At 42.2% G+C, this 15,995-nt stretch overlaps 1 protein-coding gene across 1 annotated transcript in view; it reads left to right on the top strand.

Moving 5' to 3' along the window:
• The window catches only part of lrp1ba (low density lipoprotein receptor-related protein 1Ba), a 202,551-nt gene that overhangs the window by 32,144 nt on the left and 154,412 nt on the right, over positions 1-15,995 (top strand). Inside the window, exon 2 of the mRNA XM_036952429.2 lies at positions 5,286-5,423. Coding sequence (XP_036808324.2) covers positions 5,286-5,423 — 138 coding nt within the window. The remainder of the gene's footprint in view (positions 1-5,285; positions 5,424-15,995) is intronic.

The following is a 15,995-nucleotide window of genomic DNA, read 5'->3' as shown; positions in this document are numbered from 1 at the left end:
GACTCCTGCGGCGTGCTGGGTGCGGTGCATGCTCACACGGTAACCAGGTGCATGGTGTCCGGGATAAGAGGGCATTGTGTCAAGAAGCAGTGTGGCGCAGTTTGGGTGGTGGACGCATGGCACTCGACTTTTGCCTCTCCCGAGTCCGTACAGGAGTTGCAGTGATGAGACAGGTATGTAACTACCAATTGGATACCATGAAAACGGGATAAAAAAAAATTGAACCCTCATTGTACATCATGCCTGTTTTAAGTCTGGTTTTAGGGTGGGGCTCTGTTAGAGCATGGGGGGAGGGGGGTGGATTTAATCTGCTAGGGAATCCGTGTGTGTGTGCCGTCTGTTATTTGTATAATCATAAAAAATGTCACATTTCTACAATGGTGGAATAGCTCTGTGGTAATGTTGCTCTGTGATAGATTTGCTGCAGACTATTAGGTTAGATCAAATTTAGATACATTTTTGCATTGCAATAAGAAAATAATGGTTCGCTGAGGCATTGTTTTACGTTCAAAACCTATTCATAAGTATTGCTTTAGTGAACATAATAGCTGTGTAGCCCTGTCAGGATATAATAAATTAACCCATTCTGTGTGATTTAATTACAGACTGATTCTAGACTTCTTTTTAAAAAAGTCATGAAAAATACTTTGTGCTGAAAAATATATACAGTTGAAGTCGGAAGTTTACATACACTTAGGTTGGAGTCATTAAAACTCGTTTCTCAACCACTCCACAAATTTCTTGTTAACAAACTATAGTTTTGGCAAGTCGTTTAGGAAATCTACTTGATGCATAACACAAGTAATTTTTTCAACAATTGTTTACAGACAGATTATTTCACTTATAATTCAATGTATCACAATTCCAGTGGGTCAGAAGTTTACATACACTAAGTTGACTGTGCCTTTTAACAGCTTGGAAAATTCTAGAAATGTCATGGCTTTAGAAGCTTCTGATAGGCTAACTGACGTCATTTGAGTCAATTGGGGGTGTACCTTTGCTTGACATGGGAAAATCTCAATTAATCAGCCAAGACCTCAGAAAAAAAATTGTAGACCTCCACAAGTCTGGTTCATCGTTGGGAGTAATTTCCAAACGCCTGAAGGTACCACGTTCATCTGTACAAACAATAGTACACAAGTATAAACACCATGGGACCACACAGCCATCAAGCCACTCAGGAAGGAGAAGCATTCTGTCTCCTAGAGATGAACGTACTTTGGTGCGAAAAGTGCAAATCACTCCCAGAACAGCAAAGGGCCTTGTGAAGATGCTGAAGGAAACCGGTGCAAGAGTATCTATGTCCACAGTAAAACAAGTCCTATCGACATAACCTGAAAGGCCACTCAGCAAGGAAGAAGCCACTGCTCCACAACCGCCATAATAAAAGCCAGACTATGGTTTGCGACTGCACATAGGGACAAAGATCGTACTTCTTGGAGAAATGTCCTCTGGTCTGATGAAACGAAAATAGAACTGTTTGGCCATGATTACCATTGATGTTTGGAGGAAAAATGGGAAGGCTTGCAAGCCGAAGATCACCTTCCCAACCGTGAAGCACGGGGATGGCAGCATCATGTTGTGGGGGTGCTTTGCTGCAGAGGGACTGGTGCACTTGAGGAGGAAGGGGTGGAAGAAAGGAAGAAAAATTGTGGATGTATTGAAGCAACATCTCAAGACATCAGTCAGGAAGTTAAAGCTTGGTCGCAAATGGGTCTTTCAAATGTAAAATGACCCCAAGCATACTTCCAAAGTTGTGTCAAAATTGTTTACAGACAAGAAAGAAGGTATTGAAGTGGCCATCACAAAGCCCCAAAGCCCTGATCGCAATCCTAAAGAAAATTTGTGTGCAGAACTGAAAAAGCGTGTGCGAGCAAGGAGGCCAACAATACCTTTGTCAGGAGGAAGGGGCCAAAATCCACCCAACTTTTTGTGGGAAGCTTGTGGAAGGCTACACAAAACATTTGACCCAAGTTAAACAATTTAAAGGCAATGCTACCAAATACTAATTGAGTGCATGAGGTCTTGGTTGATTTCTTTTGATTTTCCCATGATGTCAAGCACAGAGGCACTGAGTTTAAATGTAGGCCTTGAAACACATCCACAGGTACACCTCCAATCGGCTCAAATGATGTCAATTAGCCTATCAGAAGCTTCTAATGTCATGACATCATTTTTCATAATTTTCCAAGCTGTTCAAAGGCACAGTCAACTTAGTGTATGTAAACTTCTGACCCACTGGAATTGTGATACAGAGAATTATAAGTGAAATAATCTGTCTGTAAACAATTGTTGGAAAAATTACTTGTGTCATGAACAAAGTAGATGTCGTAACCGACTTGCCAAAACTATAGTTTGTAAACTTCCAACTTCAAATGTACGTGGGAAGTCCTTCAAGACTGTTGGAAAAGCATTCCAGGTGCTGGATGAGAGAATGCCTAGAGTGTGCAAAGCTGTCATCAAGGCTAAGGGTGGCTACTTTGAGGAATCTCAAATATAAAATATACCTTAATTTGTTTAACACTTTGTTGGTTACTACATGATTCCATATGTGTTATTTCATAGTTTTGATGTCTTCACTATTATTCTACAATGTAGAACATTTAAAAAATAAAGAAAAACGAGTAGGTGTGCAAACTTTTGACTGGAACTGTATATATCGAGTTGAAGTCGGACGTATACATACACCTTACACGGAACCCAAACCGGCTGCGCGCGTGCGCCATCGTGCGCTATCGTGCATACATTTATTTTGTCCCCCTACACCAAACACGATCACGACACGCAGGTTAAAATATCAAAACAAACTCTGAACCAATGACATTAATTTGGGGACAGGTCGAAAAGCATTAAACATGTATGGCAATTTAGCTAGTTAGCTAATTTGTCCTATTTAGCTAGCTTGCTGTTGCTAGCTAATTTGTCCTGGGATATAAACATTGAGTTGTTATTTTACCTGAAATGCACAAGGTCCTCTACTCCGACAATAAATCCACACATAAAACGGCCAACTGAATCGTTTCTAGTCATCTCTCCTCTTTCCAGGCTTTTTCATCTTTGAACTTAAATGGTGATTGGCATCTACACTTTCATAGTATTACCACGACGACCGGCAAAACATTTCGTCTTTCAATCAGCCACGTGGGTATAACCAATGAGGAGATGGCACGTCGGTACCTGCTTCTATAAACCAATGAGGAGTTGGGAGAGGCAGGACTTGCAGCGCGATCTGCGTCAGAAATAGGAATGACTTCTATTTTAGCCCTTGGCATCGCAGACGCTCATTGGCGCACACGAGCAGAGTGGGTGTAACAATTGAATAACATGGATTTCTACATTTATTTTGCGACGCTTGCGAATGCGACGTGTCCGGTCTGGTCAGCATGGTAGCCAAAGCTGTCACATCTGCTCCTGCTAAGCCCTATGGTGTTTATCCAGTGTCTTCTTGACCTGCAGTTACTCCCCCTGTACTCTCTCTCTCTCACCCTCTGTGTGATTGTGTAGATGGAGTCAGAGCAGATCCCTACCAGCTGCAACTCGTCCCATAATCAAGACCTCTACAAATACTCAGTCCTGCCACTCCCTCAGCCAGATTGTAATCTCTGCTCAGTCAGTTCATGATTCTAGCCTTTTATGATTATTCAGGATTCTGTTACTCTGCTGTGCCTGTTTCCCTGCCTGACATAGCTTATCCTCTCATTGCAGTTTACCTCTCTGGCTCCTGTCTCCCATTCCACATCACATCACCCAACTACCTAGTTTTGGATTACTCAATACCACTACCTTGGATTCCCCTCAGGACTTGTTTACCCTGTTCTAACCTAGCTATCTCCAACCTCATTCTCCACATCTGTTTTTTCTGCAACTCATCCAAGCTTCCCCAAATCTGACTCCATATCTCCCTGTGTAACAGTAAATATTTTGGTTCGTTAATCCCTGCTTCCTCATCTGAGTATGCTCTTGGGTTCCCCTGCTCCGCCTAACAGAAGCTCAGTTTTTCACAATTCCTGACATTTAATCCTAGAAATTGGTAGCACATTCTTAAAATAAAGTGGTGATCCTAACTGACCTAAAACAGGGAATTTTTACTAGGATTAAATGTCAGGAATTTAGAAAAACTGAGCTTCTGTTAGGCGGAGCGACAGGGAACGCAAGAGCATACTCAGGTAAGGCTTGGCTAAGGTGTATGTAAACGTCTGACTTCAACTGTATGCTGAGCACTTGTTGGCTGCTTTTCCTTCACTCTGCGGTCCAACTCATCCCAAACCATCTCAATTGGGTTGAGGTCGGGTGATTGAGGAGGCCAGGTCATCTGATGCAGCACTCCATCTCTTTCCTTATTGGTCAAATAGCCCTTACACAGCCTGGAGGTGTGTTGGGTCATTGTCCTAAGGGCAAACCAGATGGGACGGCGTATCGCTGCAGACTGCTGTGATAGCCATGCTGATTAAGTGTGCCTTGAATTCTAAATAAATCACTGAGTGTCACCAGTAAAGCACCCCCACATCATCACACCTCCTCCTCCATTCTTCACTGTGGGAAACAAATATGCAGAGATCATCCGTTCACCTACTCTACATGTTTCCGTAGGGGCGACAGGTAGCCTAGTGGTTAGAGTGTCAGGCCAGTAACCGAAAGATTGCTGGATCGAATCCTCGAACTGACTAGGTAAAAATATGTCGTTCTTCCCCTGAACAAGGCAGTTAACAAACTGTTCCCCGGTAGGCTGTCATTGTAAATATGATTTTGTCCTTAAATGACTTGCCTAGTTAAATAAAGGTTACACACTTATGTGAAGTTTTGATATCTTCATTATTATTCTACAATGTATAAAATAGTAAAAATAAAGAAAAATCAGTAGGTATGTCCAAACATTTGACTGGTACTGTATCTATTTTTTTCTTCTTCACATATTCAAAATGATATATTATCCTCTTGCTGGGATGATAAAAGTGGAGCATGGATCCGTAGGGAAAGTCAATAGAGGGAAATCTTGGGTGTTAATCACGAAGCACCAACTCTAAAGAAAACATGCACGGTGTATGTTTGACAAGACTGGAGCAATGCTGGGTTGAACATGTGGGGATGGTAAACGTGTACCACCAACACAATAATCTAGTTACAGACAGTCATGTATAGACCAATACACTTTTGTGTTTTTTTTTTTTTGTCATGGGAAAGATAGCTTAACTTTACTAGTTCTCATAAGCCTACTGTGTCTTCATGTTCATGACCAAATCAAGACTATTATTTTGGAACCCATCATTTTCTCTTCTCATTTACAGGTACAAAAGCTGAGTTGGTGAGATGTCCGCCGAATCACATGCAGTGCATCGGCTCCAAAAGGTGCATTCACTTCAATAAACTTTGCGATGGAGCGAGAGATTGTGAGGACGGATATGATGAAGGAGTACACTGTCGAGGTGAGTGTGTCGTTGAATGAAACTATGGTGGATATAACCATTAACTACATTCATCAATCGGACTCCATTATTATGTGAATAAATGCAAGAGTCACTCTACATCTATGGAGGATCTAGCCTTACCTCACCTCTCAGTATGACTATAATGAACATGTGTCTATTTTACACCGATATGCAATTATCAAGAGACAGATACAAATAGCTATTCCTGGTTAACAATGTTCTAGTATTCATTTATCGTGTCAAGCAGGGATGTCAAGGTGGAACCCAAGCATATACGTGTAGTGTATATATGTGTTTACCAATATACCTACTAATTACTCTGTAAAACGAGAAATGCATTTACTCAATTCAACTAAAGGGATGCATTAGTCACAAAATAATTTGCGCTCAAACAATTCCAGTGTACATGAAATACATGATACATTACAAAGTAGATGACTGTCAGTTAAATGAGACTTAATGTGGTTACATATATCTTCGGTTCAAAACAATCTCTAAGAGAAAAGTCTATGTTTGATACACTAAGGAGCTTACTAACAAGTTCTCAAAGTAGGAACGAATTCACTGACTTAAAAAAAAAAGATTCAGGCAGAAACTCACACCCAACCTGAATGAACATTTCTTGCACTTTGCTAGTTAAAACAATGTGCAGGAAAACACACCAAGATTCTAATCGAATCCACTAAATTAAAATGATAAGAGCACACCCGTGTTACTCCTGTTTTAACTATCTGCCGTCAGCATAACACAGTGTCCCTGTAACAATAAATCCAGAGCAGTTACAGTACAATAGAAGATTTCAGAATTCGTAGCTCTTTATGAACTCTTGAAACAATCCAAACATGACAATTTATACTGAACAAAATTATAAATGCAACATGTAAAGTTTCGGTCTCATGTTTCATGAGCTGAAATAAAAGATCCCAGAAATAATCCATACACACAAAAAGCTTATTTCTCTAAAATGTCATTTCTCTAATTTGTTTACATCCCTGTTAGTGGGCATTTCTCCTTTTCCAAGATAATCCATCCACCTGACAGGTGTGGCATATCACGAAGCCGCTTAAACAGCATGATCATTACACAGGTGCACCTTGTGCTGGGGATAATAAAAGGCCACTCTAAAATGTGGAGTTTTGTCACGCAACACATTGCCACAGATGTCTCCAATTTTGAGGTAGTGTGCAATTGACATGCCAACTGCAGGAATATCCACCAGAGCGGTTTCCAGAGAATTTAATGTTAATTTCCTCCTCCAACGTCGTTTTATAGAATTTGGCAGTACGTCCAACTGGCCTGACAACCGCAGACAATGTGTAACCATGCCAGCCCAGGACCACATCCATTTTCTTCACCTGCGGGATCATCTGAGACTGGACAGCTGATGAAACTGTGGGTTTGCACAACCAAAGAATTTCTGCACAAACTTTCAGAAACCGTCTCAGGGAAGCTCATCTGCGTTCTCGTCGTCCTTACCAGGGTCTTGACCTGACTAGTTCGGCATCGTAACCAACTTCGGTGGGCAAGTGTGCACTTCACGGATGAATCCCGGTTCCAACTGTACCGTGTATGGCGTCGTGTGATGTCAACGTGATGTCAACGTGAACAGGGTGTCCCATGGTGGCGGTGGGGTTATGGTATGGGAAGCCTATGGACAACGAACACAATTGCATTTCGTCAATGGCAATTTAAATGCACAGAGATCCCGTGACGAGATCCTGAAGCCCATTGGCGTGCCATTCACCCGCCTCCATCACCTCATGTTTTAGCATGATAATACACAGCCCAATGTCGCAAGGATCTGTACACAATTCCTGGAAACCTGAAAATGTCCCAGTTCTTCCATGGCCTGCATACTCACCAGACATGTTTGGGATGCTTTAGATCAACGTGTATGACAGCGTGTTCCAGTTCCCGCCAATATCCAGCAACTTCACACAGCCCTTGAAGAGGAGTGGGACAACATTCCACAGGCCTCAATCAGCAGCCCGATCATCAACAGCTTAATTGGGGAGGACGGGCTCATAGTAATGGCTGGAACAAAATGTGGAATGGTATCGAACACATCAAACACATGGTTTCTATGTGTTTGATATCATTCCATTTACTCCATTTCAGCCATTATTATGAGCCGTCTTCCTCTCAGCAGCCTCCCGTGGAGTCATCATGCTGGGCCTCAGCGCCTGCAAGTCACTAGTCACGAGTGTCACCTTCTCAAATGTTTCCACAACAGTGTTCCCCCTGTGGATACTCTGCATTGTAGAAAACAATCAGAGGAACCAGAGAAATATGTGGAGAGAGGTAATTAGACCTTAAACTTTCAACAAGATGTTCACCATCTGCTGGGCCTGCATGAACTTCTTGTCCATGGTCGTTAGAGACTTGGTGCTCTCCTCATTGAAGGTATCCTCCCACCAGGGTGCAACGTCAGTCTCCAGGAGTACCCTGCCTAGAATGGTCAGCTATCCCATTGTGGAATCCTCCATCACCTCCATCAGAAAGTGTGTGACTTAGCTGGACAGGTCAGGCCCCATCATCGGAGTTCGTTTCACAGTTGATGACACATCACTATTTGTGAAGACTTGGAAAGCATTCCAAATAGCAATACAGTGAATGTACACACATTAACATGACATCCTACTCTGCAATGTATGACAAATAAATGTCTCATGACAACAACAATAAGTTGTGAATAAAGTTTCACCGTCATTAGTATGAAAACTAGCCATCAAAATGATCCCGTCAACTACTTGATTCAAACAGAGGATGAATTAGTTGCCTAATAGTAAACTGGGTGGTGCAGTGGTCAAAAGTCCACTACGGTCACCCGAGTTATAGACTGTTTTCTCTGCTACCGCACGGCAAGCCAAGTCTAGGACCAAAAGGCTCCTCAACAGCCTCTATCCCCAAGCCATAAGACTGCTGAACAATGAATAAAATCGGCCTGGTTAGAACTGTGACAGGAGACCCCCTGGGAATACCAGGTGCCGTAAGCTCAAAAAAACATTTATATCATTTAAAAAAGTTAACTGGTGATTTAATTAGGTGATGATTGGGGAAATATCTTTTCATCTGTTGGTGCAAACACATTTTTTTGGGGGCAATTTGAAGTTCCTTAACCTGAAGTCAATGCCACTTTGTCTGTGATTGGTCAATAGTAATACTCCTGGTAGCAGTGGCAACATGAAGTGTTTTCATGCACATTTTTCCACTTGAGAAACACTGCACCAAACATCTTAGCTATAAAATTGCGCAACTCCTCTGCAAAAACTTCAAAATGAATGACAGATTTCTTGATCTACTCTACACGACCAAAAGTATGTGGACACCTGCTTGTCGAACATCTCATTCCAAAATCATGGGCATTTATATGGAGTTGGTCCCCCCCCTTTGCTGCTATAACAGCCACCCCTCTTCTGGGAAACCTTTCCACTAGATGTTGGAACATTGCTGCAGGGACTTGCTTCCATTCAGCCACAAGAGCACAGAATCGTCTAGAATGTCATTGTGTGTTGTAGATTTACCTTCACTGGAACTAAGGGGCTTAGCTAGAACCATGAAAAAGCATTATTCCTCCTCCAGCAAACTTTACCGTTGGCACTATGCATTCGGGCAGGTAGTGTTCTCCTGGCATCCGCCAAACCCAGATTCGTCCGTCTCACTGCCAGATGGTGAAGCATGATTCATCACTCTAGAGCAGTGGTTCCCAAACTTTTTATAGTCCCATACCCCTTCAAACATTCAACCTCCAGCTGCACACCCCCTCTAGCACCAGGGTCAACGGACTCTGTTTTCTGCCATCATTGTAAGCCTGCCACACACACACTATACAATAAATGTTTTAAACATTAGAATGAGTGTGAGTTTTTGTCACGACCCGGCTCGTGGGAAGTGACAAAGAGCTCCTATAGGACCAGGGCACAAATAAAAATATAATAATTATCAATAATTTGCTCTTTATTTAGCCATCTTACATATAAAACTTTATTTGTTCATTGAAAATTGTGAATAATTCACCACAGGTTAATGAGAAGGGTGTGCTTGAAAGGATGCACATAACTCTGCAATGTTGGGTTGTATTGGAGAGAGTCTCAGTCTTAAATAATTTTCCACACACAGTATATGCCTGTATTTAGTTTCCATGCTAGGGGGCCAAGAATCCACTCTCACATTGGTACGTGGTTGCAAAGGGCATCAGTGTCTTAACAGCGTGATTTGCCAAGGCAGTATACTCTGAGCGCAGCCCTATCCAGAAATCTGTCAGTGGCTTCCGATTAAATAACATTTTTACAGAACCACTTGTTGCAATTTCAATGAGGCTGTCTTGTTCAGATATCAATAAGTGGACTGGAGTCAGGGCATGAAAGGGATAAGGAATCCAATTGTTTGTGTCATCCGTTTCGGGAAAGTACCTGCGTAATTGCGCACCCAACTCACTCAGGTGCTTAGATAAACATATCACATTTGACATTGTCCCTAAGCTTGAGTTCATTGCACACAGAAAATCATACAATGATGGAAAGACCTGTGTTAAGAGATCCAACTTCTTAATCATAGCCTCAGTTTTGTCCCATACATTGAATATAGTTGCGGAGAGTCCCTGTAATCCTAGATTCAGATCAATCAAGTGAGAAAAAACATCACCCAGATAGGCCAGTTGTGTGAGAAACTCGTCATCATGCAAGCGGTCAGAGAAGTGAAAATGATGGTCAGTAAAGAAAACTTTAAGCTTGTCTCACAATTCAAAAAAACGTGTCAATACTTTGCCCCTTGATAACCAGTGCACTTCTGTATGCTGTAAAGGCTTTACATGGTTGCTGCCCATATCATTGGATAGTGCAGAAAATACACAAGAGTTAAGGGGCCTTGCTTTAACAAAGTTAACCATTTTCACTGTGGTGTCCAAAACGTCTTTTAAGCTGTCAGGCATTCCTTTGGCAGCAAGAGCCTCTCGGTGGATGATGCAGTGTATCCAAGTGGCGTCGGGAGCAACTGCTTGCACGTGCGTTACCACTCCACTATGTCTCCCTGTCATGGCTTTTCCGCCATCAGTACAGATACCAACACATCTTGACCACCAAAGTCCATTTAATGTCACAAAGCTGTCTAGTAATTTAAAAAATCCTCTCCTGTTGTCCTGGTTTCCAGTGGTTTGCAGAAGAGGATGTATTCCTTAATTGAACCCCCATAAACGAAATGGACATATACCAGGAGCTGTGCCAGGCCCGCCAAGTCTGTTGACACCACGTCTGTTGACTCCTCCAGCTGTCACTGGCTTGTATGCGAAGCAATAATTGTTTCAAAACGTCTCCTGCCATGTCACTGATGCCTTGTGAAACAGTGTTGTTTGATGAAGGCATTGTCTGTATAGTTTTTTGGGCCTTTCCCCCCAGCATTTGCCCAGCTATATCCACGGCAGTAGGAAGAATTAAGTGCTCCGCAAAAGTATGGGGCGTGCCTGTCCTAGCCACTCGGCAGCTCACTACAGTATTTATTGTGATTGCTATGCCAAATGACAAGCATTGTGTTTTTCAATTGGCATGCATGATTATGGAGGAAAACATGTTATTACATTGCTATTTCAATATAGAAACGTAATAACCCATTGTAAACAACAGCATCACAACCCAAATGTATATATGAAATTTGAAGATGCTGTTTGTGCAAGACCTTGCATTACCACCATAAAAATACTGGATATCACTGACTGTAGTCTTGTGGTATAATGGCAAACAAAACAACATCTCTTTGGTTGTCACGGCTGTCAAAAGAAGTGGACCAAAGTGAAGCGTGGTGAGCGTACATTTTCTTTTCTTTTAAAATGTCACCAACAAAACAACAAACGAAAGAAACAACCGTGAAGCTTACAGGGCTAAGTGCCACAAACAAAGTTAACTACCCATACTGCAAGGAGGGAAAAGGGCTACCTAAGTATGATTCCCAATCAGAGACAACGATAGACAGCTGTCCCTGATCGAGAACCATACCCGGCCAAAACATAGAAATAAAGAAACATAGAAAACAAAACATAGAATGCCCACCCCACATCACACCCTGACCTAACCAAATAGAGAAATAAAACGTCTCTCTAAGGTCAGGGCGTGACATTGGTTTGCAAAAAAACATAATAGTGTCGCCTAAGTCAGCTTACGAAAGCTATATTACCTCCCTTTGCAACCTGCACTGTAGAAAAATGTCAGGTTATTTTTACCGTAACTTACTGGCAGCCAGTTTGGGAATAACTGCTCTAGAGCATGCATTTCCACTGCTCCAAAGTCCAATGGCGGCGAGATTTACACTATTTCAGCCAACACTTGGCATTGCACATGATGATCTTAGGCTTGTGTGTGGCTGCTCATTTATGTCCAATTCATGAAGCTTCCGACTAACAGTTATTGTGCTAACGTTGCTTCCAGAAGTAGCCTGGAACTCAGTAGTGAGTGTTGCAACCAAGGACAGACGATTTTTACACGCTACGCGCTTCAGCACTCAGCATTCCCGTTCTGCGAACTTGTTTGGCCTACCACTTTGCGACTGAGCCGTTATTGCTCCTAGGCATTTCCACAATAACAGCACATACAGTTGACCGGGGCAGCTCCAGGAGGGCAGAAATTTGACGAACTGACTTATTGGAAAACAGGCATCCACGTTGAAAGTACCTGAGCTCTTCAGTAAGGCCATTCTGCTGCCAATGTTTGTCTATGGAGATTGCATGGCTGTGTGCTCGATTGTATACACCTGTCAGCAATGGGTGTGGCTGAAATAGCCAAATCCACTAATATGAAGGGGTGTCCACATACTTTTGTATACAGTGCATTTGGAAAGTATTCAGACCCCTTGACTTTTTCCACATTTTGATATGTTGCAGGCTAATTCTAAAATTGATTGTATACATTTTTTGCCTCATCAATACTCCATGAAGACAAAGCGAGAACAGTTTTTTTGACATTTTTGCACATTTATTCAAAATAAAAAACAGAAATGCATTAATTACGTAAGTATTCAGACCCTTTGCTATGAGACTCGGAATTGAACTCAGGTGGTTCCTGTTTCCATTGATCATCCTTGATGTTTTTATGACTTGATTGGAGAACACCTGTGATAAATTCACTTTATTGCGCATGATTTGGAAAGGCACACACCTGTCTATATAAGGTCCCACAGAAAGGTACCAAAAAATGTCTGCAGCATTGAAGGTCCACAAGAACACAGTGGCCTCCACATCATACTTAGATGACGGATGCCACTCATCAGTAAAAGGCACATGACAGCCCGCTTGGAGTTTGCCAAAAGGCACCTAAAGGACTGTCAGACCATGACAAACAAAATTCTCTGGTCTGATGAAACCAATATTTAACTACAGTGCCTTGCGAAAGTATTTGGCCCCCTTGAACTTTGCGACCTTTTGCCACATTTCAGGCTTCAAACATAAAGATATAAAACTGTATTTTTTTGTGAAGAATCAACAACAAGTGGGACACAATCATGAAGTGGAACGACATTTATTGGATATTTCAAACTTTTTTAACAAATCAAAAACTGAAAAATTGGGCGTGCAAAATTATTCAGCCCCTTTACTTTCAGTGCAGCAAACTCTCTCCAGAAGTTCAGTGAGGATCTCTGAATGATCCAATGTTGACCTAAATGACTAATGATGATAAATACAATCCACCTGTGTGTAATCAAGTCTCCGTATAAATACACCTGCACTGTGATAGTCTCAGAGGTCCGTTAAAAGCGCAGAGAGCATCATGAAGAACAAGGAACACACCAGGCAGGTCCGAGATACTGTTGTGAAGAAGTTTAAAGCAAGATTTGGATACAAAAAGATTTCCCAAGCTTTAAACATCCCAAGGAGCACTGTGCAAGCGATACTATTGAAATGGAAGGAGTATCAGACCACTGCAAATCTACCAAGACCTGGCCGTCCCTCTAAACTTTAAGCTCATACAAGGAGAAGACTGATCAGAGATGCAGCCAAGAGGCCCATGATCACTCTGGATGAACTGCAGAGATGTACAGCTGAGGTGGGAGACTCTGTCCATAGGACAACAATCAGTCGTATATTGCACAAATCTGGCCTTTATGGAAGAGTGGCAAGAAGAAAGCCATTTCTTAAAGATATCCATAAAAAGTGTCGGTTAAAGTTTGCCACAAGCCACCTGGGAGACACACAAAACATGTGGAAGAAGGTGCTCTGGTCAGATGAAACCAAAATTGAACTTTTTGGCAACAATGCAAAACGTTATGTTTGGTGTAAAAGCAACACAGCTGAACACACCATCCCCACTGTCAAACATGGTGGTGGTAGCATCATGGTTTGGGCCTGCTTTTCTTCAGCAGGGACAGGGAAGATGGTTAAAATTGATGGGAAGATGGATGGAGCCAAATACAGGACCATTCTGGAAGAAAACCTGATGGAGTCTGCAAAAGACCTGAGACTGGGACGGAGATTTGTCTTCCAACAAGACAATGATCCAAAACATAAAGAGGCAGCTGAGGGTCCACTATCATTACTACTTCCAGACTGGCCATTTCTCTCCGCCATTTCCCTCTGTGCTGTAGGCTTGGTAGGTAATCCCAAATGAATCGGGCCCGCCACCGGTGTCTGCCAACGAGGTTGGTATCAGCATACATGGCTTGAGGAAGTTACGCCTCTCAGCGTCCCATCAAGAGCATATTCGGTGTAACCGGATTGGGGTCAGCGATGTCTGCAGAGAGATATCCCAAGGGTTTGGAGATCAGTATCCCTTCCACCTCTATCAGGACGGTCCGCAAGACAGTTTCACTGACAGTTTCATCCCCCGGACGACTCGTAAGGGCGTCTTTACAGATTTGATCTCTCGCTCCCATGTTCCTCCAAAATGAGGAGCTCCTTGAGGTTTGAATTTGAATGAGATTTGTTGGTCCATCAGATGATCCTGGAGGCTGGGTTCCATGGCTTGGAAGATAAAATCTACAATGGAATGGTTCAAAAATAAGCATATCCAGGTGTTAGAATGGCCAAGTCAAAGTCCAGACCTGAATCCAATCGAGAATCTGTGGAAAGAACTGAAAACTGCTGTTCACAAATGCTCTCCATCCAACCTCACTGAGCTCGAGCTGTTTTGCAAGGAGGAATGGGAAAAAATTTCAGTCTCTCGATGTGCAAAACTGATAGAGACATACCCCAAGCGACTTACAGCTGTAATCGCAGCAAAAGGTGGCACTACAAAGTATTAACTTAAGGGGGCTGAATAATTTTGCACGCCCAATTTTTCAGTTTTTAATTTGTTAAAAAAGTTTGAAATATCCAATAAATGTCGTTCCACTTCATGATTGTGTCCCACTTGTTGTTGATTCTTCACAAAAAAATATAGTTTTATATCTTTATGTTTGAAGCCTGAAATGTGGCAAAAGGTCGCAAAGTTCAAGGGGGCCGAATACTTTCGCAAGGCACTGTATTTGTCCCGAATTCTAAGCGTCATGTCTGGAGGAAACATGGCACCATACATACGGTGATGCTTGGTAATGGCAGCATCATGCTGTGGGGATGCTTTTCAACGGCAGGGATAGGGAGACTAGTCAGGGTCGAGGGAAAGAAGAACTGAGTAAAGTACAGAGATATCCTTTAGGAAAACCTACTCCAAAGTGCTCAGGACCTTCCAACAGGACAACGACCCTAAGAACACAGCCAAGACAAAGCAGAAGTGGCTTCGGGACAAGTCTCTGAATGTCCTTAAGTGGCCGATCAAACATCTTGAACCCGATCGAACAGCTCTGGAGAGACCTAAAAATAGCTGTGTAGGGACGCTCCCCATCAAACCTAACAGAGCTTAAGAAGATTGTCATTATGGGGTATTGTGTGTATATTGATGAGGGGAAAAAAACTATTTAATCTTTTTTAGAATAAAGCTGTAACTTAACAAAATGTGGAAAGTCAAGGGGTCTGAATACTTTCCGAATGCACTGTATATAAAGTATTCATCCCCCTTGGCATTTTTCCTATTTTGTTGAATTACAACCTGTAATTTAAATAGATTTTATTTGGATTTCATGTAATGGACATACACAAAATAGTCCAAATTGGTGAAGTGAAATGAAAAAAAATACTTGTTTGTAGCTTTTTGTCCATCAAAGAAAACGCTATGTCTGACTCAAATCCAACACCTAGCATCACCCCGAGAATATCATCCCGCTTGGTGGTGGCGCATCATGCTGTGGGGATGTTTTTAATCGGCAGGGACTGGGAAACTGGTCAGAATTGAAGGAATGATGGATGGTGCTAAATACAGGGAAATTATTGAGGGAAACCTGTTTCTTGTCTTCCAGAGATTTGAGACTGGGATGGAGATTCATCATCCAGCAGAACAATGACCCTAATTATACTGCTAAAGCAACAACTTGAGTGGTTTAAGGGGAAACATTTAAATGTCTTGGAATAGCCTAGGCAAAGCCCAGACCTCAATCCAATTGAGAATCTATCGTATGACATAAAGATTGCTGTACCCATCCAACTTGAAGGAGCTGGAGCAGTTTTGCCTTGAAGAATGGGCAGAAATCCCAGTGACTAGATGTGCCAAGCTTATA

The sequence above is a fragment of the Oncorhynchus mykiss genome, chromosome 18 (assembly GCF_057628025.1).
Source record: "Oncorhynchus mykiss isolate SJ-2025 chromosome 18, ASM5762802v1, whole genome shotgun sequence".
Taxonomy (NCBI): Eukaryota; Metazoa; Chordata; class Actinopteri; order Salmoniformes; family Salmonidae; genus Oncorhynchus; species Oncorhynchus mykiss.
This window is presented reverse-complemented; position numbering and strand designations above follow the sequence as displayed.